Source organism: Bos taurus, chromosome 3 (assembly GCF_002263795.3).
Source record: "Bos taurus isolate L1 Dominette 01449 registration number 42190680 breed Hereford chromosome 3, ARS-UCD2.0, whole genome shotgun sequence".
Classification (NCBI taxonomy): domain Eukaryota; kingdom Metazoa; phylum Chordata; class Mammalia; order Artiodactyla; family Bovidae; genus Bos; species Bos taurus.
Window position 1 is genome coordinate 99,739,468 of NC_037330.1, and position 27,293 is coordinate 99,766,760.

Here is a 27,293-nt window from a genome sequence, read left to right on the forward strand (position 1 = left end):
CATATTTGCAGTCACTCAAGCAGGCCCTGATGGGTTTCCTGAGCAGGATCTGGGTCTTCACCCACTAACTGGTGACCTTGAGCAAGTCATCCTTCTGTATCCTCAGTTGTTGAGTGGGAAGACAGGTGAGTATCCTGCCAAGTGCAGTTGGAGGTGGGGGCAGGGCAGAAAGGATGAGGGGGAGAGCTTGCTGAAGGCAAGGAAGCTTCTCAGATTCCAGAGGGTTTGAAGCCTGTCTTTGTTCTAGGGTGAGAAGAGGGAGTGTGGTCTGGTTCTCAGCAACTGCTCCGCTTTGTTTCCCTTCATTTCTGTGAGCCTTTCCTCAATACAGAAGGGGCAGACAGGAGTAGGGCACAGCTTGCTCTCAGGAGCTCACAGGCCCACAGGTGACACAAGATTACCACACTCAGAAGCACTACCTGTGGAGCATTTTATAATTTTTAAAGCACGGCCAGGTCTTTGGCCTCTGTTGCCTGAGCCCCTCACCACCTCAGAGGTGGTTCTATTATACTATTATACTCTCCTCAGAGGTAGGGGAGAGTTTGTCTTCTCTGGTAAATTCCTTCAATCCCACACCTTTCTGTATCTCTGCTCTGTGCAAAGGGCTCCTCCGTCCCTTCAGAAGGGAGCTATTTCCCCACCCCTGCAAATCTGAGCTGAACTTTGTGACTTGTTTTAACGAACAGAATGCAGTGCACAGGATGTTGTGCTAGTTCTGAGCCTAGGCTATGTCAGCTACAAATTGGCACTTGCCTTTGGCACTTGCCATCTGTCTCTACAAAGATTAAATTGTGAGCCACTGCAGCTGCAGACTTTCAACACCCCTTGAAAGGAATTCAGAGGGGAGAGCAGAACTGAGGTGCTCCGGGGAAAACTGGCAGAACAGGTCTTCAGATAGTTATTTTCAGGAGCCAACTTTATGAGCCCAATTCTTGTATTTCCTCACATCTGTTCTTTTTCAATCACTAAGTCATGTCCAACTCTTTGCGACCCCATGGATTAACAGCATGCCAAGCTTGAGTCGATGATGTCATCCAACCATCTCAACCTCTGTCACTCCCTTCATCTCCTGCCCTCAATCTTTCCCAGCATCAGAGTCTTTTCCAGTGAGTTGACTCTCCGCATCAGGTGGCCAAAGTATTGGAGCTAGTTTCAGCATCAGTCCTTCCAATGAACATTCAGGCCTGATTTCCTTTATGATTGACTGGTTTGATCTCCTTGCTGTCCAAGGGACTCTCAAGAGTCTTCTCCATCACCTCAAAAGTATCAATCCTTTGGCACTCAGTTGTGTTTATGATCCAACTTTCAAATCTGTACATGACTACTAGAAAAACCATAGCTGTGACCATATGGACCTTTGTTGGCAAAGTGATATCTCTGTTTTTTGATATGCTGTCTAGGTTTGTCATAGCTTTCCTTCCAAGGAGCAAGCATCTTCTAATTTCATGGCTGCAGTCACTGTCTGCAGTGATTTTGGAGCACAAGAAAATAAAAGATGTCACTGCTTCCACTTTTCCCCCTTCTATTTGCCAAGAAGTGATGGGACCAGATGCCATGATCTTAGATTCTTTAATGTTGTTCCAAGCCAGCTTTTTCACTCTCCTCTTTCACCTTCATCAAAAAGCTCTTTAGTTCCTCTTCAGTTTCTTCTCATATCTAGAAAAGCACTAAAATTCTTCACGGTGACTGCTCCCTGTGACTAGCAGAAACTTTATGCAAAAATAATATGTACCTGATTGCATATACTCCCCCTTCACTAAAATCACATATATACTGACCTTCCCCCTCTGCCTCTTTGGAGCAGTTTTTCAGAGCTATCTGAAATGCTGTTTCCTGGGCTATAATCTTCATTTTGCCCCAAAGAAAACTTAGCTCACAAAAATCTCCCATTGTGCTATTTTTCAGGCCAGCCGCTGCAAGAGAACTGTTACCTTTCTCTCTCCTGGAACCCTACCACTGCCATAAGCAGCAGCCCAAGCTTGCCTTCCAGAAGATAAAGCCATGTAGCATAGAGCTTGCTCAGCCCAGTGTTCCTGCTCAGGCCCTTACACAGGTTCCAAGCATAAGAACAGCCAGCCACTTGAATGCAGATACGTAAGTGAGCCTAGCCAACCAACAGACTCAGAATCATAAATAGTTGCTTAACTTGCCAGTTTGGGGATTAGTTTATTACAAAGCAATAGCTAACTAATCTACCTTCCAATCTCCATTGCCCAGATGAGTAACTGAGCCCCACAGACAAGCAGGGACTTGCTCAATACTCCATAGTAAGTGGGAGCCCACTGAAAAGTCAAAACTGGATCTTTGAGACTCACTGCTGCCTCTGTAATAGGGATACAGACACCTAGACTCCAAAACTGTTATCAGAATTCCCTGGTAGTCCAGTGGTTAAGAAAACACCTTTCAGTGCAGGGGACAAGAGCTCAATCCCTGGTCAGGGAACTAAGATCCCACATGCCACAGGCAACTAAGCCCATGTGCCACAACTAGAGAAACCTACGAACTTCAATGAAGAGCCGATGCAGCCAAAACAAAAACAAAAATCTGTTATCAAAAGTTCCTAGTCGTTAACCTAGAAACACACCAACCATGTCTTACCCTTCATCTGTTTTCCTCAACCTGTTTTAACCCATGCCATCCTTCAAATATACACAAAATGCTTTCTCCCTCCTAAATTTATTTGAAACTGGGAGGTAAGTTTCTTTGCCATTCTGCCCCTGAGTTTCTTCATCTGTAAAATGGAGGTACTGTACTACCTCACTGGTTATTGAGAATTAAATGAGTTCATTTTAGTAAAGTGTTTAGAACAGTGCCCAAAGTATAGCAAGGGCTAAAAAATAAAATAGAGTAAAATAATGTGACTAAACATGAGCTATAGCAATAGCAATTTTATTAGAGAAATGTTTTATTTTGATCCTGAGAGCTACATATTTTTCACTTGGCTCTGGGGACATCAGTATGAGTATTGAGTCAGCTTGTATGCCCTAAGTTTGTATCCAAGACAGTGTGGAAGAAAACATCTCGTGGGTGGCAAACCAATTTTTGAAAACCAGACATGGAGAAAAGCACATGCCTCCCTTCTTGAGAAGCATCAGTAGGACATAATATATTTACCTCATATTTCACAGAGGGCTTATTCTTGATAGGTTGTATATAAATCAAATCTTAACACATGAATCTATCTTGAAGAACTTACCTGGGGAATCATTCTACAAAGTGAGGATGGCTTTTTATAAAATCAGTATACCTTTGAGGGACATTCAGAATTTTGACCAGAGATGGGCAGAATTTTTGCCTAAAACAAACCTGCGCACCCAAGGTTCCCCCAAGTGACTCCAGTCTTTCTCTCTAGGGCTGCCTGTTACTAAACCCTGGTACAACCCAAAGAGGGCTCTTGCCCTTGGTTCTCTTGGGCTGGAATCTTTGCAATTCCTGGCTCTACCAAGGTGAATCCCTTTGAAACCAGAAGGTGTGGGGCTGTTGTCCTCAGTGACTCTGATGTCACTGTACTGAAAGTCTGGATATTCAGCTACCAAGCTCTTTGGCTTCTGCTCAAGCTGGCGACAACCTGCTTACAACTTCCGTCACAAATGGGGTCCCCTAAGAGAGACAGAGCCCACAGTTCCAGCTGGTGCCCTCATCTGCTTCTGTGAGCTGGGTAAACATACTGGTAGAGTTAAAACTCGGTATCCAATGACTGGCAGGCTGTCAGGATGGTAACAGGTACAAAGAACTGTACTCATTTCTCAGCCTTCCTCAAACACTTTAGGCCCCAGTGTTTTTCTCCTTTGAACACCCTTCCTTTGATCTCTAATGACCGATGTTCCCCCATAATTTTCACCCCCATCCTGCAGCACACACTGCCTGGCAAACTTCTATTCATTCTTTAAGACCCAATTTAGGGGCCTTTAGGTTCCAGATGGCAGATGAAGTACATGCATTTACCTTCTTCATTAAAATAACAGAAAAGCATATTTTTAAAATAATAACAGAAGTATTACTGGTAAGCAAACAAAAAGAAGTAAAATTTTTAAAAGATAGAAAGCAAGCAGGTGATATCAAACTGAAGGAAAAGGAAACAGTCTAAGACACCAGAGGGAGCCAGGGTCATCCCCCCAAGAAAGACCTGGGGAAGGTCCAAGCAGGAACGGACCATGAGGACAGTCTTGGAATATACAGAGTACTGTTTGGGACTGCTGTGACTTTGGGGATGTTCCCTGCCCCCTTCAATAAATAAACAATCCAGGTTCAAGTCTGAAGAAATACTCTCTAAACGAAGTGCCCCTGTCTGAGAAGAGCAGCCACTAAGGGCATCAGGGCTTGTGAGGAACAAAACAAAGAGGAACTAAGTGACTCTGTCCCCTAGAACAGACAAAGCAGGGAAAAAGGGAAAGGGACAGTGATTTTGTAGGAGTCTCAGTCAACCTGCCCACTTCTTGGTCACATTCCCTCTCCTGATCAGTCAGCCCTCTGGGTCAGGGAAAAAGCCTCCTGGGAGGTAAGAATGACACAACTCAGGAAGAAAGGCATACAACCAGTCACTTTCCTAATAGTTCATTCATCCATTCATCTCATCAGGTGCAGAGGGCTGAGTTCATTTCTGTTCACAGGACAATATCATCATTGATGCATCCAAGTCCCTCTTATATCTTATCTATTTACTCTTTTTGTTCCCCAATCTTATCTTCCCTCCACCCATAAAGCAACTCTTATAATTTAATGCCTATTTTTTGATTGTATATGATCTTTTAAAATTTTGTTTTGGGTGCATATATTTAATAGCTTTATTGAGATATAATTGGTGTACAATAAACTGCACATATTTAAAGTATACAGTTTTATGACTTTTTTACATATGTATAGACTTGTATACATTACTACTGGCCACTCCTTCAGAGTTAGCCAGCATTCATGCCTTGGAGGTGTACTATCTTTTGTTTACCAAATAAAATTCTGAGCCATAACTGATATCTTTACACTATAAAGATAGCCATCACCCCCAAGTTTCCTCATGATCCTGTGTAATCTAGCTTTCTCCAGGCAACCACTGTCTGTTGTCACTATAGATTGGCTTGTGTCTGATATTTTCTATTCTTTTGTTAAAAATATACATAAAATAGATAAGTAACAAAGATTTACTGTATACTATAGGAAACTATATTCAATATTTCAGTATCTTGTAATAACCTATAATGGAAAATAATTTTTTCAAGTATCATATATATGTGTATACATGTTTCTGAATCATTTTTTGCTGCACACCTGAATCTAACATGATATCGTAAATCAACTATACTTTGATTTTTAAAATATCAGTGAGAAAATAAGGAGCTGGTCCATGCCTGCTCTATCAGTGAAAAAAGACCACGTTAGGGGCTTCCCTGGTGGTCCAGTGGTTAGGACTCCATGCTTTCACTGTTAAAGGCCCAGGTTCAATCCTAAGTCAGGGAACTAAGATCTTGCAAGCTACACAGCCAGAAGAAGAAAAAAGGAGACCAAGTTATACTTCAGTAACCACACAAACTCTCAGAGGCTGAACACAGCATTTCTCACTCTCACTACATGTCTAATGCAGGTCCACAGGGGGTTCTGCTCAACAGTCACTTAAGTACTCAAGTTGATGTAGGTTCCATCGTAACATATGTTTCCATGATCACTGTGGTGGGAATGACAAGGCAAACCCAAGGTTCACTCCCAACGCTTCCATCCAGAAATATAGAAGACAATGCTTCCACTAATATTTCATAAACCAAGTCACATAGCTAACCACAGAGGTAGAGGAGAGGCAACCCTTCTGAGGAAGAGGAGTAACCTTTCCTTCAGGAAGAGGAGTAACTATTTATGAAAAGTCCTCGTGCCTCCCATACCCACAAAATTAACTCCAAGACCACAAATAAATCATGGTTGTGAACCACAGTTCAGAAAGCACTAGCTTAAAGGGAGACTGGTGGCTCAGCTGGTAAAGCATCTGCTTGCAATGCAGGAGACCCAGGTTCGATCCCTGGGTCGGGAAGATCCCCTGGAGAAGGAAATGGCAACCCACTCCAGTATTCTTGCCTGAAAAATTCCATGGACAGAGGAGCCGGCGGGGGGGGGGCTACACCCCATGGGGTCACAGAGTCAGGAAGGACTGAGCAATTTTACTTAACTTTCACTTTCTTCCCCCCAGTGGCAGAGACATCCTTGACTCAACGGATAGAGGGAGTTTACACGCTTCAAGCAAGATCCTGGAGCAATACTCCACCACGGTCATCCAGGACTTGACTGCAGTCTTTGCTGCCAGGGGTGTGTGCTCAGCCGCTCAGTCATGTCTCACTCTTTGCGACCGCATGGAGCCAGGCTCCTCTGTCCATGGGATTTTCCAGGCAAGAATACTAGAGTGGGTTGCCATTTCAATGAGAATCGAAGTGAGTCTGGCTCACTGATTACAGGGAAACTAGCAGAAGGGCAGGCTCCTCAGCACCCCTTTGATAAGCTGTCACAGGGTCTAAAGTTAGAATATGGCCTGGGGCAAGTATGTAGGAAGGTCAGGTGAGTAGGGTGCAGGTGAAGCAGGTACGGGTCAAGCAGGGGAGGTACAAAGAGCAAGAGAACAGCCATCTCCTGGCTTAATGCTCCAGTTGTTCTTTCCAGGATGACACCTTCAGTTGCCTCTCCGTCCTGGTCACCCTTCTGGGTACATCTGACTTTGCCAGCGTGCCTCCTGGTGTGGCACCTCAAACTTCAGTACAAGCAGCAGGGAGTTCCACAGCTCTGTTTACTCACAGAGGGGAGGGCTAAGGAAGCTTAAGTACTGGACTGACCTTCAGAAACATTTTCTGTTATGTCATTATTTAACTTCCTCATTCAGCAACTACTATTGATAATTATATTCCCAGTGGGAGGCCCTTGGAAATCTGATCAGGTCACTTCCCAGCTTAAAACTCCTACAATGGCTTTCAATTACTCCAAGTATTCACTGCTTCAGAGCCCACTGGCTTCTGCCTGTTCTCTAACCTCATATTTCACAAGCATCCCCTTCTCTCCATGTTGCAACACACTAGACCTTTCAGGTTCCAGAATGTAGTCTCCTGTTTCAGAAGCTTCAGTCACATGGCCCCTTATCTCTGCTGGAAGGTACCTCTCATATACACACATCCCTCTCCTCCTCACCCCCAGGTCTGTCTGAACACATCTTCCTCCCGGCCACCCAGGTGGCTCAGTGGTAAAAGAATCCATCTGCCACCCTCCCTCCTGTGAGGGAGACACAGGAGACGTGCGTTTGATCCCTGGGTCGGGAAGATCCCCTGGAGTAGCAAATGGCAACCCGCTCCAGTATTCTTGCCTGGAAAATTCTATGGACAGAGAAGCCTGGTGGGCTACAATCCATGGAGTCACAGAGTTGGATATGACTGAGCACGCACGCACTCCACCACACTACATTAGGTCTCCCAGGTAATAAGCACTCTACACTTCTCTCAATACTTTGCTCCCTTGTAATTTACTTGTAATTCACTTGCAATTTCTCTTCCATCTTGCCCACTAGGTTGTACATCCCTTGAGAAAAACGACTTGTCTGTTCTGTTCACCCCTCTCTCTAGTATCTAGGATTAGGTCTACCACATGATAGTCTGTACTTATACCTTATATGTACCAAACATATTGGTGTTGGGCGATTAGAGATACAAAAATGAATACGCGCTTCCTGCCCTGAATAACTCTCAGTTCAGGGTTGTGGTGAGGAGAGAAACCACACAAGGGAAGCGTTATATTCATAACATATACAAAGGGCAGGGGAAGCACAGAAAAAGAACAACTTAGTCTTCTTTAAAGGAATCAGAGAAGGCTTCCTGGAGGAGATGGAAATCTGGGCTAGCAAGAACAGAGAAAAGGGCATTTAGACAGAAAAGACAATGTATCATGACACAGAGGTCACAGGGGACAGGTTACACTTGGGATACACAAATGACTAGTGAGAGAAGGGTGCATTGGGGGATAGGGAGATGAAACACCATCAACAACCAGGGGCCAGGGCAGAGTTTGAACTTGCCCCTGCAGGCAATGCAGAAAGAACAAAGAATTAGAAGCAGGTAAGTAAACGACAGATCTGGGTTTTCCACGTGTCAATCTTTGCTGCTGTGTAACAAATCATCCCCAAACTCAGTGGTTTACAAACAACCATTTTGTTTGCTAATGATTCTAAGCATCAGCAAGTTATATTGGTCTTGACTGGGTTCACTCATGCAGTTTGGGTTATTTAACCACTTAGCTGAGGTTAGAAGGTCTTAGCTTAGTGTCCATCACATGTCACCTGCCGCTGGCCTGGGCTTCTTCACATAGCAGTAAAAAAGAGCCAAGGTAACAGTGAAAGCTGCAAGGTCTCTTGAGGCCTAAACTTAGAACTTACACAGCATTCATTCCACCAAGCTTAACTGGTCCAAGCAAATCATACAGTTAGCCCAGATTAAAGGGGTGAGGAAACAGACTGTGTCTTAGGGAAGGAAATGGCAAAGTCATATTGCATTGGGATAGTATGTGACATTTAAAACTTAAAATACCAAGTATTAGCAAGGCTGTGAAGCAAAGTACTCTGTATTTGGATTGAATCACCATGATCTATGTGAAGAATCTCGGCTGTGAGAGAGCTCAAAACAGTTCTTAGCAGTTCTTAACAAGTTCCAGTCATGTAGTCAAGTCACATGTATATAACCAGTTATACCAGTTGTAAACAGTCAGTAAATAAAATAACCCTAGGAGTCACCAGGGGAAGTTCAGATTTAAATAGCACAACAGAAATACCAATGCCTTTATCTGGGCCAACAGTGAAAAACCAGACATCCAGATAGATAGACAGAGCTTTTCCAATCCAGCTGTAAATCAACTCTTTTCCATAATGTGAAATTCTAAAATAGGCAAAACTACAGTGACAAAAAGCAGATCAGTGATTACCTGGAACCAGGGATTAGGGAAAGGAATTAAGTGCAAAGGAGCACAAGAAAACATTTTAGGAGATGGAATTGTTTTCTATATTTTTATGGTGATGATGGTTGTACTATTATAAGGAATTATCAAACACATTTAAATGGTACATTTAGTACTGATAAATTATACTCTGTGTAAATAATAACAAAAAAAGAAATTTTTTTTAAGTATCATGCTACATTTAATCTTTGGGACTAAACATTTAATATTTTATTGCTAAGAATCATTCATATTGTTATGTGTCACTGTAGTTCACTTGTTTCGAAACCAGTATAATATTCCACTGTGTGAACATTCCAGTTTATTTGTCCACTCTCTTGCTCATGGTATTTGGGTTTGCTTTTGTGACCAGGGCTGCTATGAAAACATTCTTGTATGTATCTCCTGATGTACATGTAAGAGTTTCTCTTGGATTTATCCCTAATATTGGAATAAGTGAGTTGTAGGTAAACGTTCAATTATAGGAGATAAACTATTTTCCAAAGCAGATCTCTGCTTTTCTTATCTGCGTCTCTCTGTCCCCAAATAGACTTCGACCCCAAGTGCAGGAGATGCTATCCCCTTGAATTATCACTGCTTAGCATTTAATTAGCACCAGACTGGCTACCCAGGAGGCCAAGGGAAGAAACCCAGGCACCTAAGGCCTCCAAGCCTCAGCAAGTACTGAATGTTGAGTAAACAGCAGGCAGGAACCAAACAGCACACATGGAAGCTAATTAGAGTCCTACTTCCTGGAGCTCCATCTTCCTAGCTTTACTTGATTCTGAGTCTGAAAGATCTTTCAGGGCCCTCAGTTACGATGCAAATTCCAAGAAGGGAGAAGGCTTAACCTCATCTAAAATCCTTCTCAGCTGACACCTCTAATACCCAAACAAGGATTAGCAGGAAAGGCTTAAAGAACAAAAGGAGAGACAGAAAGAGGAAGAGAAGGGTTAAGGAAAGTAGGAAGAATCCTCTTCCATGCAAGAATCAGTTTTTCAGAAAAAAAATTTAATAAAAAAAGTAGTATCTGCAAGTGACCATAAGCAATTTTTAATATCCCTACCTTTAAAGAACTGCCTTCTTTTGCTAAAGTTACAAAAACAACACAACTAACAGTCAGGCATTACATGATGTAATATTGCTCCAAACACACACTGTGTGAGGTGAGAGCCTGTGATGCTGGGAGAATAGCTCTGAGGGATTTGGGGTTAGCCAGAGAACTAGCACCAGAGCTCAGTCGTGGACCAGGAACAACAACAGCAAAAAAAACCTGAAGATAACAAAATAAGACATTAGGCAATTCCTAGGTGCTCAGAGAGCTGCCATTCTGAAGAATGAAGGGGCCTCATTTTCTCCCACAGTCCCAAGCATACATCCCCAGCAGTTCCCTGGCCACCTGTCATACAGGAGCTCAAGGAATACTTACTAGAGGAGTGAACAAGGGAAGAAACACACAAGAGAGTATCACAGCCTGAGGCAGAAGCAGCTTCCCAGCCAGATTTGGGCAACAGTGCTGTTGATAGTAGGAGGATGCCTGAATTATTCGGCTCTGGAGAGCCTTCTTGATGTTAAGTAAGCAGATTATAATGCACTGGCTTAACATTTTCAGTTACTTGTTCCTGAAATCAGATCATGGGCCATATGGAGAAACTTGGCAGGCTTGTGTAGGTACTTCAACTGCTCAAGACTTATCATGCAAAACTCATCTCAAGTGTGAGAGGGGTTCTGTAACCAGAGGCCTATAACCAGGCTGAGGTCCTGGACTCTGGGTACCTGAGAGCTAGTGCTCAGTAGCAGCACCTGGTACAAGAGGTACTAACAAAACTTGGACTGACATGAGACCCCCCCAACTTTAGCCCCAGCTCGATGGAGCTTCAACAATTTTATTGGCTAAATGCTTCCTCCCAAGTTTACAACATACTGGTTCCTCCTCCTAAACCCCTAATGGGGCAGGAACCTTTAGTACAGGCTCAAAGATGGGGCGTAGGGATTGGAAGTGGGTTGTAATAAGTGAGTTAGAAACCTGCTGATGCTCCACAATTGGACAGCAGGACAGAAAAACTCCTACTTCCTACTGCTGAAAACCATCTATAGAAAGACTTGAATGGGATGGAGATTTACCACTGGTCTCCACAAGAGTACACCCAGTCTTCCTACACCAGGACTTCAGGAACAGGGCGATGCTAAGTCATTCTACACATTTTGCAAAAGTACATAGGCCCAAAATTGGCCATGAGGTTTGGGATTACCAGCTCCCCAACCTGGCAGGATGGGAAGAAAGAAAACGTGTTCATGAAAAGCTTTCGGAAGTGAGTCAAGTCTTCCACCTGAACCTTGATGCTGTATTGATTGTCCAGGAGCTCGATGGCGCCTTGCACCACATACTCATTCTGTAAATGTGAAAGTGAGCAGGTAGAATAGACAATGTGGCCTCCTGGTTTGGTGGCAAGGAGTCCAGCCCTGTAAAAAGAGAGAGAGAGAGTGGCAGTGACTAATGAGCTTTCCAGAAGCAGAAGGGCAACAGAAGATGGAAGGATGGGGAGCCAGCTGTGGGATGGGTGACTGTGTTAGCCTCTGTGTGCCTTCCACAATGACATTATCTGAAAAGCTGTTCTCAAAGCAGAGAGTAACCTAACCTTACTCCATGGGCTCTCCTCCAAAAGCTGTCTTCAAACAGTCACCTGATCTTTGACTCCAGTTATAGACCAAACTCTGATACTGGCTATGAACCAAGTTCTTATCCCAGCTGTACAGAGCCTTGACCTCAGTACATATTTCAAAATTGTGTTAATCATTGACATGGGGTTAGGGGTTAGCCTGGAGGTAAAAGTCAATCTGTGCAGTCCATCCTGCTATGTATTTCTACCACATAGAGTTTTTATGTCCCAGAGGAAGACCATCCTGTGATGCTTGTCTCCTTCAGGCAGATTCCCAAACAGAAAACCCTTCTATGGGTGATGGTCTTGGCAACAGCTTCCAGCACCCCAGACTCCCAGATCACTCTTTCCCAAAGCTCCGGGTTTTTGTAAATCTGTTACTCACGCAAGAAGCTGCACCTGCAACACAGGCAACATCTGCCGCTCCTTCTTCCTCGAACGCTGGAAGATGCTGTTTTCCTCCTCATGAAGGGAGTGGCGGTCTGTGGTACAGGGCACATCCACTAGCACCTGCCCAGGAGTGTAAAAGGGCGAGAATTAGAGCTCCTTACAGGCTCCTCTTCCTTAGGTCAGGGCTAGTTTAGTCCCTTGACCTGGAGGATTCAGCAGAGTGCTCCCCTGGCCCATCCCCCAACTGCAGAGTATCTGACAAAGCTTCTCACTTTAACCTGGTGGACAACTCTGAAATAAAGAGTGGGGAAATAGTACATCTAGGTATACTTATGGCTGGTCAAAAAACCAAAACCAACATATAAATAATTGTAATTAAATAATTGATATCAACCTAAAAAGAAGTCTTCCGTGTTTCAGAGCTCTGTCCTTAACTCTGTCCCTAGCTATTTGAATAAAAACATCCAACTTACAGATGATATAATGCCCAAAGGGTACCTAATACACTGAGTAACAGGATCAGGATTCAAAATTATCTTATTCTAAAACAATGTCATATTCAACATGGAAAAGTTTTAAAGTGAGAGATGCAAAGTCATTCACTTATTGGGGAATTCTCCAGCGGTCCAGTGGTTAGGACTCCCCACTTTCTCTGCTCAGGGCCTGGGTTTGATCCCCAGTCAGGGAACCAAGACCCCACAAGTCACACAGCACAGCCAAAAATAAACAAAGTCATGCATTTATTTATTAAAAGCCTACTCTGATGGGCAGCAAAACAAAACAAAAAGAGCCCCTGACCTCCCCCCAAAAACTAGTCCTATATTTACATTTCAAAAAAGTAAAAATCATCTATGGAAAAGATCTGTAAATTTTCAGTTAAGCAGAAATTCCATGTAAATTAGTAATGACCCAGAGTTCAATATTCTGATGCATTCTTTGGCTACATGAATTGATATAGCACACACAGAGTAAGATAAATGATTACCTTGTACTCTGGTCAGGTCATATCTCAAGAAATGTGATGGGACTAGCGTTTAGAAAAAGAGACGTTAATTAAATAAGAATGCTCAGAGAAGGGATAGGAAAGCTCAGAGAAGGGTCACTGGGATGTTTAGAAACCACATGACAATACCCTCTGTTTCCTGAAACCCTTGTAATACAAAATACCTAAAAAGGATAGATAAAATAATTTTAAAAAGTCAATATTTTTAAATGCATAGCTCAAAGAAAATTAGAGAAATCCGTAGAAGCCAAAGAAAAACCAGGAGTACAAATCCAAGGAGGCATTCCAGAGCTGAAGCTGATGGCTTCTTTTTTTTTTTTCCAATTTGAAGTATAGTTGACCTATGACGTTGTGTTAGTTTCTGGTATACAGCAAAGAGATTCAGTAAAAAAACCAAACAAACACATATATATTATTTTTCAGATTCTTTTCTATTATAAGATATTGAATATAGTTCCCTGTGCTATGCAGTAGGACCTTGTTCCTTTTTTCTTTTGGCTGTGCTGTGTGGCTTGTGGGCACTCAGTTCCCTGACCAGGGATTCAACCCAGGCCACAGCAGTGAAAGCCCGGAATTCTAACTGTTAGGCCACCAGGGAACTCCCAGGACCCTGTTTATCTATTCCACATACAGTAGTTTGCATCCACTAATCCAAAACCCCTAACTTATCCCATCCCTCTTTCTCCTTTGGTAACCATAACTTTGTTTTCTATTCCTGTGAATCTGTTTCCATCTTGTAAATAAGCTCATTTGTATCTTTTTTTTAAGATTCTACTTACAAGTGATTTGTGTTTCTCTGTCTGAGTTACTTCACTTAGTATGATAATCTCTAGATTCATCCATGTTGCTGCAAATGGCACTATTTCATTCTTTTTTATGGCTGAGGCATATTCCATTTAATATATGTATCACATCATCTTTATCCACTCATCTGTCAATAGACATTTAGGTTGCTTCCAAGTCTTCGCTCTTGTAAATAATGCTGCTAATTATAGTTTTGTCTGGACATATGTCCAGGAGTGGGATAGCTGGATCCCATGGCAACTCTACTTTTAGTTTTTTAAGGAACCTCCATACTGTTTTCTATAATGGCTGCACCAATTTATATTCCCACCAACCATGTAAGAAGGTTCTCTTCTCCACAACCTCTCCAGCATTTATTATTTGTAGACAATTTTTTTTTTTAATCTTTTTGGCCATGCCACACAGCATGTGGGATCTTAGTTCCCTGATCAGGGATCAAATCTGCACTCCGTGCATTGGCAGCATGGAGTCTTAACCACTGGACCACCAGGAAAGTCTCAATTATTTGTAGACTTTTTGATAATGGCCATTCTGACCAGTGTGAAGTCACACTGTATTTTTGATTTGCATTTTCTAAAAATTAGCAATGTTGAGCATTTTTTCACATGCCCGTTGGCAGGATTAAAAAGACTGTGTGGATCATAATAAACTGTGGAAAATTCTGAAAGAGATGGGAATACCAGACCACCTGACCTGCCTCTTGAGAAATCTGTATGCAGGTCAGGAAGCAACAGTTAGAACTGGACAGGGAACAACAGACTGGTTCCAAATAGGAAAAGGAGTACGTCAAGGCTGTATATTGTCACCCTGCTTATTTAACTTCTATGCAGCGTACATCATGAGCAACGCTGGACTGGATGAAGCACAAGCTGGAATCAAGATTGCTGGGAGAAATATCAATAACCTCAGATATGCAGATGACACCACCCTTATGGCAGAAAGTGAAAAGGAACTAAAAAGCCTCTTGATGAAAGTGAAAGTGGAGAGTAAAAAAGTTGGCTTAAAGCTCAACATTCAGAAAACGAAGATCATGGCATCCGGTCCTATCACTTCATGGGAAATAGATGGGGAAACAGTAGAAACAGTGTCAGACTTAATTTTTTGGGCTCCAAAATCACTGCAGATGGTGACTGCAGCCATGAAATTAAAAGACGCTTACTCCTGGGAAGGAAAGTTATGACCAACCTAGATAGCATATTCAAAAGCAGAGACATTACTTTGCCAACAAAGGTCTGTCTAGTCAAGGCTATGGTTTTTCCTGTGGTCATGTATGGATGTGAGAGTTGGACTGTGAAGAAGACTGAGCACTGATGAATCGATGTTTTTGAAGTGTGGTGTTGGAGAAGACTCTTGAGAGTCCCTTGGACTGCAAGGAGATCCAACCAGTCCATTCTGAAGGAGATCAGCCCTGGGATTTCTTTGGAAGGAATGATGCTAAAGCTGAAACTCCAATACTTTGGCCACTTCATGCGAAGAGTTGACTCATTGGAAAAGACTCTGATGCTGGGAGGGATTGGGGGCAGGAGGAGAAGGGGACGACAGAGGATGAGATGGCTGGATGGCATCACTGACTCAATGGATATGAGTCTGAGTGAACTCCAGGAGTTGGTGATGGACAGGGAAGCCTGGCGTGCTGCGATTCATGGGGTCACAAAGAGTCGGACACGACTGAGCAACTGAACTGAACTGAACTGAACTGAATGTAGAATTAAAATATAAACCTTCCTAAATAAAAAAAAAATTTAAGAGATTACACAGTGAAAGAAACAGTAAGTAAAACAAACTCAGTAAATACTTTGACAGAGCCAAAACCAAATATATCAGGGACATTAATTGTTTTGAAAGAGAAAAATTTTCAGATTGGTTCAAAAAGCAAAACCCAATTCTAGGGAGTATATGAGAGACATATCTAAAGGGTAGTTATTTAATAAGGCTAAATATAAAGAGATTGGAAAAGGTATAAATGCGGCATATATAAAAGGGAAGCTGTTAAGTGGGAAGACAGGTAGGTCTATCTTGCCATGAAAATAAGGAGCTCTGGCACTCCAGCTGATGGCCAGGTAGAGCTGGGGTAGAAACGAAATTACCAAGAGTGTATGGAGTCCTGAGATAGTATTCTTCTTTGAATCTGAAGTGCTTAACACTTGCCTAACACAGTATGTGGTACACAACTATTTGTTCAATGAATAAATTAACAAAGACATCTTCAGGACATTAAAGCTGTTTTCAAACATCTGAAATGCTTCAGACAAACATCTGAAATGTTTGTCTGAAATGTTCCATTTCACATGAAATGGGAGGCAGCGCATTGTTACAGAAGGCATAGCTAGAATTAATGAATGGAAATAATAAAAATAAAAGGGACTGTGATGATGACAATATTATTAAATGCTTTCTATATGCCAGGAGCATTCTACATGCATTCTATTTAATCTCCACCTATGGGATAGGCATTAATATTATCCTTACTTTACAGAGGAAGAAACTGAAGTTTAAACTGAAAGGTTAACTTCTCTGGCTGGTAAGTGATGGAGCCAGGATTCCAAACCAAGCAGTCTGACTCTAGAATCCTTGAACTCAGCCATATACCATAAAATCTAGAGATTTTAATTCAGTAAGAGAAAGAATTTTTCTAATAGCAGAGGTGTTCAACACAAAACCTGAGTGAGCCCCTGTCACCAAAAGTATGCAAACACAAGCTGAATAATGATGATGGCTACTACCTGTTTAATCTTCATAGCCAGTTGATGTACTGAGCACTTTCCCTGGATATGCTCATTATTAATCCTCATAATAATCATTTTCTATTTTATAAACAAAGAGGCTGAAGTTCACGGAGATCAAGCAGCTGTCTCAAAGTCAATAAGTGGCACCTCTGTGATACAAAAACAAGTTAGGTCGACAGCAGAGGTCATGCTCCCTCTACTCTGCTGCCTGTATGCCAAAAAGGTTGAATAGGGGATTCCTACACAGATGGGAAGCAGGTCTCTCAAGCTATCCAAGATTCTATAAGCCTTGGTCTTTCTTTCCATGTCTTAGAGTGGCTGAGGCAAGATGGTAAGAACTGAACAGAAGGGAAAAATGCGTCAGATGACAACACAGAGGCAATAGCTGTATACATATATTTTATATTTTTAGAAGTATATATTTTAAATAAATAATTTTAGAATGTGCCGATTAGAAAATACAGGGAACTCTCCTCCACTGTTAGTGGGAATGTAAATTGGTGCAGCCACTATGGAGGATAGTATAGAGGTTCATCAAAAAACTAAAAACAGAACTACTCTGTGTGTGTGTGTGTGTACTCAGTCGCATCCGACTCTTTGTGACCCCATGGATTGTAGCCTGCCAGGCTCCACTATCCATGAGATTTTCCAGGCTAGAATACTGGAGTGGGTTGCCATTTCCTTCTCCAGGGGAACTTCCAGACCCAGGGATTGAACCCACCTCTCCTGTATCTCCGACACTGGCAGGCAGATTATTTACCACTGAGCCACCTGGGAAGCAGAACTACCATATGACCCAGCAATCCCATTCCTGGGCATATAACCAGAGAAAACCATAATTCAAAAGACACATGCATCCCAATATTCATTTAGCACTATTTACAATAGGCAAGACACTGAAGCAACCTAAATGTCTATCAACGAAGGAATAAAGATGTTGTACATATATACTGTTATTGTTGTTTAATTGCTAAGTCATGTCAGATTCTCTTGCAACCCCATGGACTATGGCCTGCCAGGCTCCTCTGTCCATGGGATTTCCCAGACAACACTACTGGAGTGGGTTGCCATTTCCTTCTCCAGGGGATCTTCCCTACCCAGGGATCAAACCCTCCTCTCCTGCAGTGGCAGGCAGATTCTTTACTACTGAGCCACCTGGGAAGCCTACAGGAAAACTAGAGTGGGTTGCCATGCCCTTCTCCAGGGGAATCTTCCCATATATATATTCATACAATGGAACATCATTCAGCCATAAAAAGGAACAAAACTGTGCCATTTGCAGAGGCAAGGATAGACCTAGAGACTGTCATATAGAGTGTCGTAAGTCAGAAAGAGAAAAACAAATAAAATATCACTTACATGTAGAATCTAGAAAAATTATATGGATGAACTTACCTGCAAAGCAGAGAGACACAGGTGCAGAGAATAAACTTACGGATACCAAGGAGGGAAGGGAAAGTGAAAGTGAAAGTTGCTCAGTCATGTCTGACTCTTTGCAACCCCATATACAGTCCATGGAATTCTCTAGGCTAGAATACTGGAGTGGGTAGCCTTTCCCTTCTCCAGGAGGTCTTCCCAACCCAAGAAAAGAACTGAGGTCTCCCGCATTGCAGGCAGACTCTTTACCAGCTGAGCCACAAGGGATGCCCAAGAATACTGAAGTGGGTAGCCTATCCTTTCTCCAGTGGATCTTCCCGACCCAGGATTCGAACTGGGGTCTCCTGCATTGCAGGCAGATTCTTTACCAACTGACTATCAGGGAGGCCCAGGAGGGAAGAGGGGGTGGGATAAACTGGGAGACTGGGATTGACATATATATACTACTATGTATAAAACACATAACTAATAAGAACCTGCTGTAGAGCACATGAAACTCTACTTAATGGTATGTGGTGACCTAAATGGGAAGGAAATCTAAAAAAAGAGGGGATACATATAACTGATTCACCATGCTATAATTGATTCACCATGCTATAAAGCAGAAGCTAACACAATACTGTAAAGCAACTATACTCTAATAAAAATAAGAATTTAAAAAATAATAAATAAAAGAAAATATAAATAACTTAAAGATGTAAAATGACTTTCCGCAAAAACCAAAAAGTTGGATAACTCCAATGGTGGCAGGATATGAGGAAATAGTGCCCTTATTCATTACCAGTAGAAGTGAAACTGATTTAGCCTTCACAGGGAGTGATTCAGTAACCTCTGTCAATATCCTAAGTACATATAAACTGTTATCCAGCAATCATACTCCAAAAACAAAACCAAAAGTTTGACTTCAGGGCATATTATTAACTAAAAAAAAATACAAAGTTCAGAATAGTAAGCATGATACACTACCATTCCTATTATTTTTTATATACACATTTATATTTGTATATACACAAAGAAAATATTTTAAGGGGATACAGAAGAAAATACAGACAATATGTAGGGAGAGGAAATAGACAGCTGTGAGACAGGATTAAGAAGAAAACACACTTTTCTCCAGATACCATATTGAGCCTTCTGCATTTTACATCATGTACTGTATAAATATTCAAAACTAAATAAAATGAGCTTAATCATACTTACTTTAATGAGGGTTACTGTGCAGCCAAGTGAGTAGTGAAATAAAATAAGCCTAATTAATTTTTTTCCAGCCAGACAGGTTCAAACTCTTTTTGTTCCCTCTAATCAAGATAGCAGGCAGTCATCTAAGCTGAACTGACAGTTCTGCAGATGGCTGTTTTCATCACATCACCTAAGGAGAGAGTTGGCCAGGTCCACAATCAGCCTTACATCTTCCAATACATATGGCTAGATCCTACCCGATCAGGGCCTAGCACCAGGAGGGAATGCCAGGTTTGGCTAGCTGGATGTCCCAGGTAAGGAATCACTCACCCGGTCATAGGTGTCCCCCTCCAATTCTCCCCATTTCCTGCCATCCCATGATGTGACTCGAACTCGATTCTTATCCCTGACATCTTGAGGCACATAGCTGTGAAGGACCCTCTGTAGCCTGCTCGTTCGTGACGTGGAGAGATCATTGGCAGCGAGATTGCCTGTGGGAGTATAAATTTTAGGATTGTTTTTTTCTACCTCTGTAAAAAAACGCCCTTGGACTCTTAACAGGAATTGCACTGCATCTATAAACATTCTGGGTAGTAGGAACATCTTATGCCTGCAGGTATAAAGAAACTTCAGAGGCCATTGCACAACAAAGCATCCCACCAGCAACGGTGCCGATGGAGAGTCAGACAAATTCTCAGGCACAGCCAATCAACGCAGACCCCCAAGGCAGGGGCAAGTGGAGGAGAAACATTTATTATATGCAAAGCACAGTACTAGACACTCTGGAGTGGGGGCTGCAAAGGCAAACACCAACTTAGTCCAGAAAGGTTATATAAATAAACAAAGCAGACTAGGCTAAAACATTTATTTCTTTAAAAAATATGCTCTCTCACCTTTCTTGAAATATACATTTCTCTTCATCTTTGGTAGATACTACATATTATTTACCCCCAATTTAAATTCTACTCTTATTCCTTAGTATGGGCTTCCCCAGCGGCTCAGCTGTAAAGAATCCACCTGCAATCCAGGACACGTAGAGACATGGGTTCAATCCTTGGGTCAGGAAGATCCCTTGGAGAAAAAAATGGCAACCTACTTCAGTATTCTGGCCTCGAAAATTCCATGGACAGAGGAGCCTGAAGGGCTATAGTCCATGAGGAAAAAAAGAGTCAGACATGACTGAGCAACTAAACAACAATTCCTTAGTTTCAGAACTCCAATTTTATTTGAGAGAGAGGGGAGCAATATCCCCCAAAAGACTACATTTCCCAGCCTCCTTTTACAACTAAGTAAAACTATAAGACTAAGTTCTGGTCAGTGAGTTGTAGGCAGAATTACTGTGTGGGACTTCTGGTAAGATGTTTAAAAGAAGCTGATACAGGGCTTCCCTTGTGGCTCAGTGGTAAAGAATCCACCTGCCATGCAGGAGACATGGGTTTAATCCCTGGTCCAGGAAGATCCCACATACCATGGAGAAGCTAAGCCCCAGCTCCACAACTACTGAACCTATGCTCTAGAGTCCAGAAGCCGCAACTACTAATACCACAGGTTGCACCTACTGACGCTTGTGTGCCCTAGAGCCCGTGCTGTGCAACAGGAGAAGCCACCGCAATGAGAAGCCCACGTACCACAACTGGACAGTAGCCCCTGCTCATTGCAATTAGAGAAAAGCCCACGCAGCAACAAAGACCCAGCACAGCCAAAAATAAATAAAAATTATATATAAAAAACACAAGCTGATACAGGGACTTTCCTGGTGATCCAGTAGTTAGGATTCTACCCGCCAATGCAGGGGACACGGGTTTGATCCCTCATCTGAGAGGATTCCACATGCCAAGGGGCAACTAAGCCCATGTGCCACAATTACCGAAGCTCATACGCCCCAGAGCCTGTGCTCAACGAGAGAAGCCACTGCAGTAAGAAGCCCGTGCACCACAACTAGGGAGTAGCCCCCTGCTTGTGGCAATGAGAGAAAACCCACCAAGCAACAAAGACCCAGTACAGTCAAAATTAAATTTAAAAAATTAAAAATAAATAAATAAAAAGAAGCTGATACAATCAGGAGATGTGCCCCTTTTGTCCAGACTTTTCTTCCTGCCTGGAATTTGAATGTAATGATTGGAATTCCAGTAGTCAAGCAGTCATGTTGGAGGCATGAGGCAATCCTGAGGATGGAAGACAGCAATAAAATAGGTTGCAAAAAGAAAGAAGAAACCCTGATAACTGTGGAGCCTCCATGCCAGTCCTGGACTGCCTATATTCCAGCTCTCATACGTAAGAGAAGAATAAACATTTCTTCTTTAAGTCAGTTAGTTGAGTTTTCTATTGTATACAACCAAGCCTAAACCTGAATGATTCACCATCTACCTTTCACTTTCCCTTTTGTGATAGACACGAGTTTGAGAAATATTTCACTTCACTCTTGGCTCTAAGAAAAATATTACTGTGAGCTTAATAATAAATGGCAATTGATACCTGGCCTCGGAGTCAAGGAATGAAAGAGAGCAGTGGGTACTGTGGTGAAGAACTAGAGAGTACATACTTTTATCTAGTGAGTGAACCACTTTAGTCTCCCCACAAAGAAATATGTCCTAATTTTTGAGGGCACTCAAAGAAGTCAAAATTGGATTCTCTGCTCAAGAAGAATTTGCAGCAGGATATCAATTGAGAAGAGAAAATCTGGGTTCCAGTTCTGGGCCTATCTCTAACTCCTTTAGAAAAGCAACTCTAAATTACTTCTTTGGCCCTTCTTCCTCTTCTGAGTTCTAGTTCCTCCTCATCCAAGAAACTCCACCTTATCCATTCCCCCTTCTGATGAATTTTCACAGCAGTCAGTCAGATCAGCATAGCCCAGCCTGGGGTGATTGGACCCATTAAGCCATATCAACATTTCTTCATTCCCTCTGGACTTCCAGAATGTGGAAATCAAATGTAGTACCTCTCTGAATCACCTGTAGGGCCTACCTTGAGGCTGGAAGCTAATTCAAACTGTGCAAGTTGGCTGATAAGAACTGGAAAAGAAGGGTCCAGGCCCAATAAAAAAGGCTATGGCAAGAGAAGCCTGGCTGAGCTCCAGGATCAGTGTCACAGCCATCCCCTCCCTTCTGGCTTCCCTGGTGGTCCAGTGGTTAAGAATGTGCCTGCCAATGCAGGGGTCATGGGGTGAAGATTCCAATGCCACGGGGCAACTATGCCCGTGTACCATAACTACTGAGCCCATGAACCCAAGAGCCTATGCTCTGTGACCAGAAAAGTCACGGCAACGAAAATCTTGAGCACAGCAGCTAGACAGTAGACCCCAACTGCCACAACTGGAAAAAGTCCATGCACAGCAACAAAGACCCAGCACAGCCAAGAAATGAATGAATGAATAAATAAAAATCACAGCCTCCTTGTGAATCTTTCTCAAGATAAAAATACTGTTTATATTAAGGCAGGATGTCAGCAAATGGATGGCTGAAATGAACATTTACAATGAACAAGGCCCAGGCTGAGCTATACTACTGAGTAAGTCTTAGACCTGTCCCCAAGGAACTCCTTATCTTGGGGAGAAAGAACATGTATACCCATTATCGTCTGATGCAAGGCTAATGTACTGTTTCAAGGGTGATGCCCAGAGTGTGAGAGCGCAGGAGACAGAGGACACACTTCGCAGCTGGCCAGCAGAGATCATGAGAGAAGACTTCCTGGAGATGGCACACTTGAGCTGAGGCTTGAGAGTTAAGAGGGTGATAGGATGGGGCTATTCCACAGAGAATCTGTAACATGAGCAAAGGTAGAGCCTTATTCAGGCAACAAAGAGTAGCAGGATATGGCTGAAGCACATAAAGCCTGGGGAATAATGACATATTAAAGCTCTAAAGGACTGCTGTGGCCAGATCTTATCATTTTAGCTGTCAGGCTAAGAAAATGGAACTTATAGACAAAGGGAAAAGATGCAGAGGGGTGAAAAGTGTCATGTGGTAGATTAATCAGGGCTTTGCTTTAATCTGCTTTCAAAGACCTTGCTCTGCTTGGCAGTCTTCCTTGGCCACCTGACAGAGAAAGAGAGGAAGTCACTGCAAACAGAAAAAACAAACCAGCTTAGCAAGTACTCCCCTACCTCTGACCTGGACCAGAGAGCTCATCATATTCAATGAGCCCCTGACTGGGGGAGGGAGGGGAGGGGAGCCCTCCCTGCTCAAGACACAGCCCTCTAACTTACGGCAACAGCCAGTCTGAAGCAATGCTAGTGTCTTCCCCCCAGGGGCTGCACACAGGTCAAGCACGGTGTCACCAGGTTGCAGGCCAAGGGCTAGGACAGGCAGCAAGGATGCAGCATCCATCAGGTAGTAGTCCATGAGACCCAGGCTGCCAAGCCTAGAAGAGAAGAGACCACCTTAGAGTGAAAGGCCAAGTCAGGAGACCCACTGGAAGTCAAGGTCTCAAGTCCATACCCTCAGGGATTACTGAGCTCTATGCAGCAAAAACTCATTTCTCCAACCCACCCTCAGTTGTGTACTCACTCACTCATTCATCTACATAGCAGCCAGCCTTTTAAAACAGAAATCAACTCACCCAATTCCAGCCACACTACTCATCTTGCTATTCCTTAATTAAGCTATGCATACTCCTGTTTTGTAGTTGTTCTGCTTTCTGCACGCAGCATATTTCCTCCAAACATACCTCATTTGCTTCCTCACTTCTTTCAGGTCCTCCGCGAAAGTTACCTCACCAAAAAAGCACTGGTATGCCCTAACCACTCTATCTGAAAATAGCAGACCCTAATAGTTGGGGAAACAGTGTCAGACTTTATTTTTGGGGGCTCCAAAATCACTGCAGATGATGACTGCAGCCATGAAATTAAAAGACGCTTACTCCTTGGAAGGAAAGTTATGACCAACCTAGACAGCATATTCAAAAGCAGAGATATTACTTTGCCAACAAAGGTCTGTCTAGTCAAGGCTATGGTTTTTCCTGTGGTCATGTATGGATGTGAGAGTTGGACTGTGAAGAAAGCTGAGTGCTGAAGAACTGATGCTTTTGAACTGTGGTGTTGGAAAAGACTCTTGAGAGTCCCTTGGACTGCAAGGAGATCCAACCAGTCCATCCTAAAGGAGATCAGCCCTGGGTGTTCTTTGGAAGGAATGATGCTAAAGCTGAAACTCCAGTACTTTGGCCACCCCATGCGAAGAGTTGACTCATTGGAAAAGACTCTGATGCTGGGAGGGATTGGGGGCAGGGGGAAAAGGGTACAACAGAGGATGAGATGGCTGGATGGCATCACCGACTCGATGGATGTGAGTTTGAGTGAACTCCGGGAGTTGGTGTTGGACAGAGAGGCCTGGCATGCTGTGATTCATGGGGTCGCAGAGTCGGACACGACTGAGCGACTGAACTGAACTCCCATCTATCTTTAAAGTATTTATTATTCACTTTGTAAGTATAGGGGTGTGTGTGTGTGTGTGTGTGTGTGTATTTTTCTCCTTCTCTCTCTCCGTATTAGAGTGAACGTAGAGACTTCGTCTTGTTTTGTTCATTATAACATCTCCAACACCTGAAACAGTGAATGGCGTGTGGTAGGAACTCAGTTTTATTAGGTTACATATTGAGATACAAAGTTCTTTCTGGGTTCAGAAAAGAATGCCATCCATTGTGCCTGTCAGAGTTAAAATTATCTGACTTAAGTTTGGACGAAGCAATGGACTTTCATTAGGTTAAAAAAAGGGAGTCGGGTGGGGAAGAGGTACATTCTAAGCAGAAGAAAACAAAAAAACCAAAGGCACAGAACCAAACTCATAGCTTCTTTCAGACACGGTGAGAAATGTGGTGTGTAGATATACAAGGAGATCCAACTGGTCCATCCTAAAGGAGATCAGTCCTGGGTGTTCATTGGAAGGACTGGGGTTGAAGCTGAAACTCCAATACTTTGGCCACCTGATGCGAAGAGCTGACTCACTGGAAAAGACCCTGATGCTGGGAAAGATTGAGGGCAGGAGGAGAAGAGGACGACAGAGGATGAGATGGTTAGATGGCATCACCAACTCAATGGACATGAACTTGGGTAAACTCCGGGAGTTGGTGATGGACAGGGAGGCCTGGCGTGCTGCGGTTCACGGGGTCGCAAAGAGTTGGACACGACTGAGCGACTGAACTGAACTGAGAAATACAAGGTACATGAGATTGAAGTTGGAAAGCAAATAGAGGCCAAGGTTGTAACAGATATTAAGTTTGGACTATAACCTGTAGGCAGTTACCAAAGTTTTTTAAAGAAAATCACACGATCGGCTAGTGAGAGTTTTAGAAAGCTAGGCAGGCTAGAAAGAACAAATTAGAAACAGAGACACCAGTGAGAAGGCTGTTAGGAGAGTCCAAGTGAGAGCTAATGACACACAGATAGAGGCAGCAATCATTAGGGTAGAGGGGATGACAACAACATGATAGTCACAGAAGGACTCCTCACCCACAGTTGTCATAAGGGCAACTGCGGTGCAGTCATTCAGCCTGAGACACAGTTCAGCATGGACAGCCTTTGGGGACAGTCTCAAGGAGACAGAAAACTTGGTCCTTGCTGCCCTGACAGGAAAGCTCTGGGAGAAAGATGTGACAACACACGAGACAGTACCACTAAGGATCAGCTACAAGAGCTACAATCCTTTCACACTTGAATTGTCTGTGAAACTGTGTGTCTTGTACCTCACAAAGGAGAAAGACAAGAAATCAGAGAAAAATATAGAATTGCTATCATAGCTGTACTGGCTCACAAAACCCATTCTTATCAAGTTCCTTCCTTTTATTAATTTATTTTAATTCCTTTCTTTAAGAAGCATTACTCAACCTTTTTTTTGGGGGGGGGGGTGGTTCATAGTTTTAAGAATCGGTTAAAAGCTACAATATCTGTTTTCAAAAAAAAGGCACAGTATACTTATGGCTGATTCACATTGTTGTATGACAGCAACCAACACAACATCGTAAAGCGATTATCCTGCAATTAAAATTTTAAAAAGAAAAGCAAAACAACTTTTCAATTTCAGGAGGTTCCTGGACTCCATGAATACATTTTTGAACTTCCCAGAAGTTAAGATCCCCTTGATTTACAGGGAATCCATCAAGACAAGAAGGAAAAAATTCAAATACAGAGATCTGCTTTCCCCCTGTTCTCAGAGTATCCTCAGGCAACTTAGAAAACAACATGGTCTTACTCCATGGATCTGCCTAAAGCCAGGGCCTTCAAATCGGCCTCTAACCCTGCTCCAATCTATGCCCTCCTCACTGTGACTAAAACAATTTCCTGAAACACAACTTTGATGGCAATAACATCAATAGTAAGAGATACTATGTATAAGTGTTATATTGCAGGGACTATACTTGGTTTTTAATACACATCATTTGATTTAATTCTTACCACAACCCTATGAGGCAGGAGAACTCAGATTCTAGAGCCAGACTACCTGGATCTCAAATGCAGCCCACCTGCTCATCAGTTGTGTGACCTTCAGCAAATCAGTCAACTTCTCTGTACCTCAGTTTCCTCATCTGTAATGAGTATGTACCAGATAGGATTAGTGTGAGGATGAAATAATTAACAGAAGTCAAATGCTTATTACAGTATCTGGCACATAGTGAGCTATACTTGTCAGCTATTACTATCATTACTTTCCAAGTTATCTTCCTGATAAGGAAACCAAGGCTCAGGTATCCAATGCCACATGTCTTATTTTTTTTTTTTGGTTGCACTTCGTGGCATGAGAAACTTCTCCAACCAGGGATCCAAGGATCAACATGGTGGCCCCTGCAATGCAAGCTTGGAGCCTTAACAATTGGACCAACAGCGAAGCCCTGTGTATCTAATATCAGTAAGTGGTGAAGACAGGATTCAAACCTAGGTTTTCTTAACTCCAAAGCCCATGCTTATAATCACTCTGTTATTCCTTTCCTCTGCTCTGAACCCCTCTTTAGTGGTTCTCTAGAACACATATTGGCCATTTACAGCAATAAATAATAAAAGGCACACGGTATAAAGCTACACAGCTCTGGTAGCTGGGTCATTTATAAGCAACCATTTATAAGCAACCAGTCATTTATAAGCAACCACCAAGAAACTCCCCTTTCCCCAACCTGCAAGCTCCTGGAATTCAAGATTCCCATACATGGCTTCCCATGTACTTTTCCAGCCTCATCTCTTACTTCTCTTAAGCATACAGCCTTCCTTCAAACCAGCCGCTAAGACTACTG

The 27,293-nt window shown here is 42.8% G+C and overlaps 1 protein-coding gene across 3 annotated transcripts in view; it reads right to left on the minus strand.

Annotated features, from left to right (window-relative positions):
• Nucleotides 1-2,873: 2,873 nt before the first annotated feature.
• The window catches only part of NSUN4 (NOP2/Sun RNA methyltransferase 4), a 30,286-nt gene continuing 5,866 nt past the window's right edge, over nt 2,874-27,293 (minus strand). For 2 of the 3 annotated variants that reach the window (XM_024989747.2, XM_024989746.2), the window contains 4 exons: nt 23,284-23,438; nt 19,410-19,570; nt 11,986-12,110; nt 2,874-11,403 (listed from right to left, as the gene is read on the minus strand). In XM_024989747.2, coding sequence (XP_024845515.1) covers nt 11,127-11,403; nt 11,986-12,110; nt 19,410-19,570; nt 23,284-23,438 — 718 coding nt within the window. In that variant the 3' untranslated portion in view covers nt 2,874-11,126. The remainder of the gene's footprint in view (nt 11,404-11,985; nt 12,111-19,409; nt 19,571-23,283; nt 23,439-27,293) is intronic. The other variant, NM_001191381.1, reaches the window with a different exon arrangement.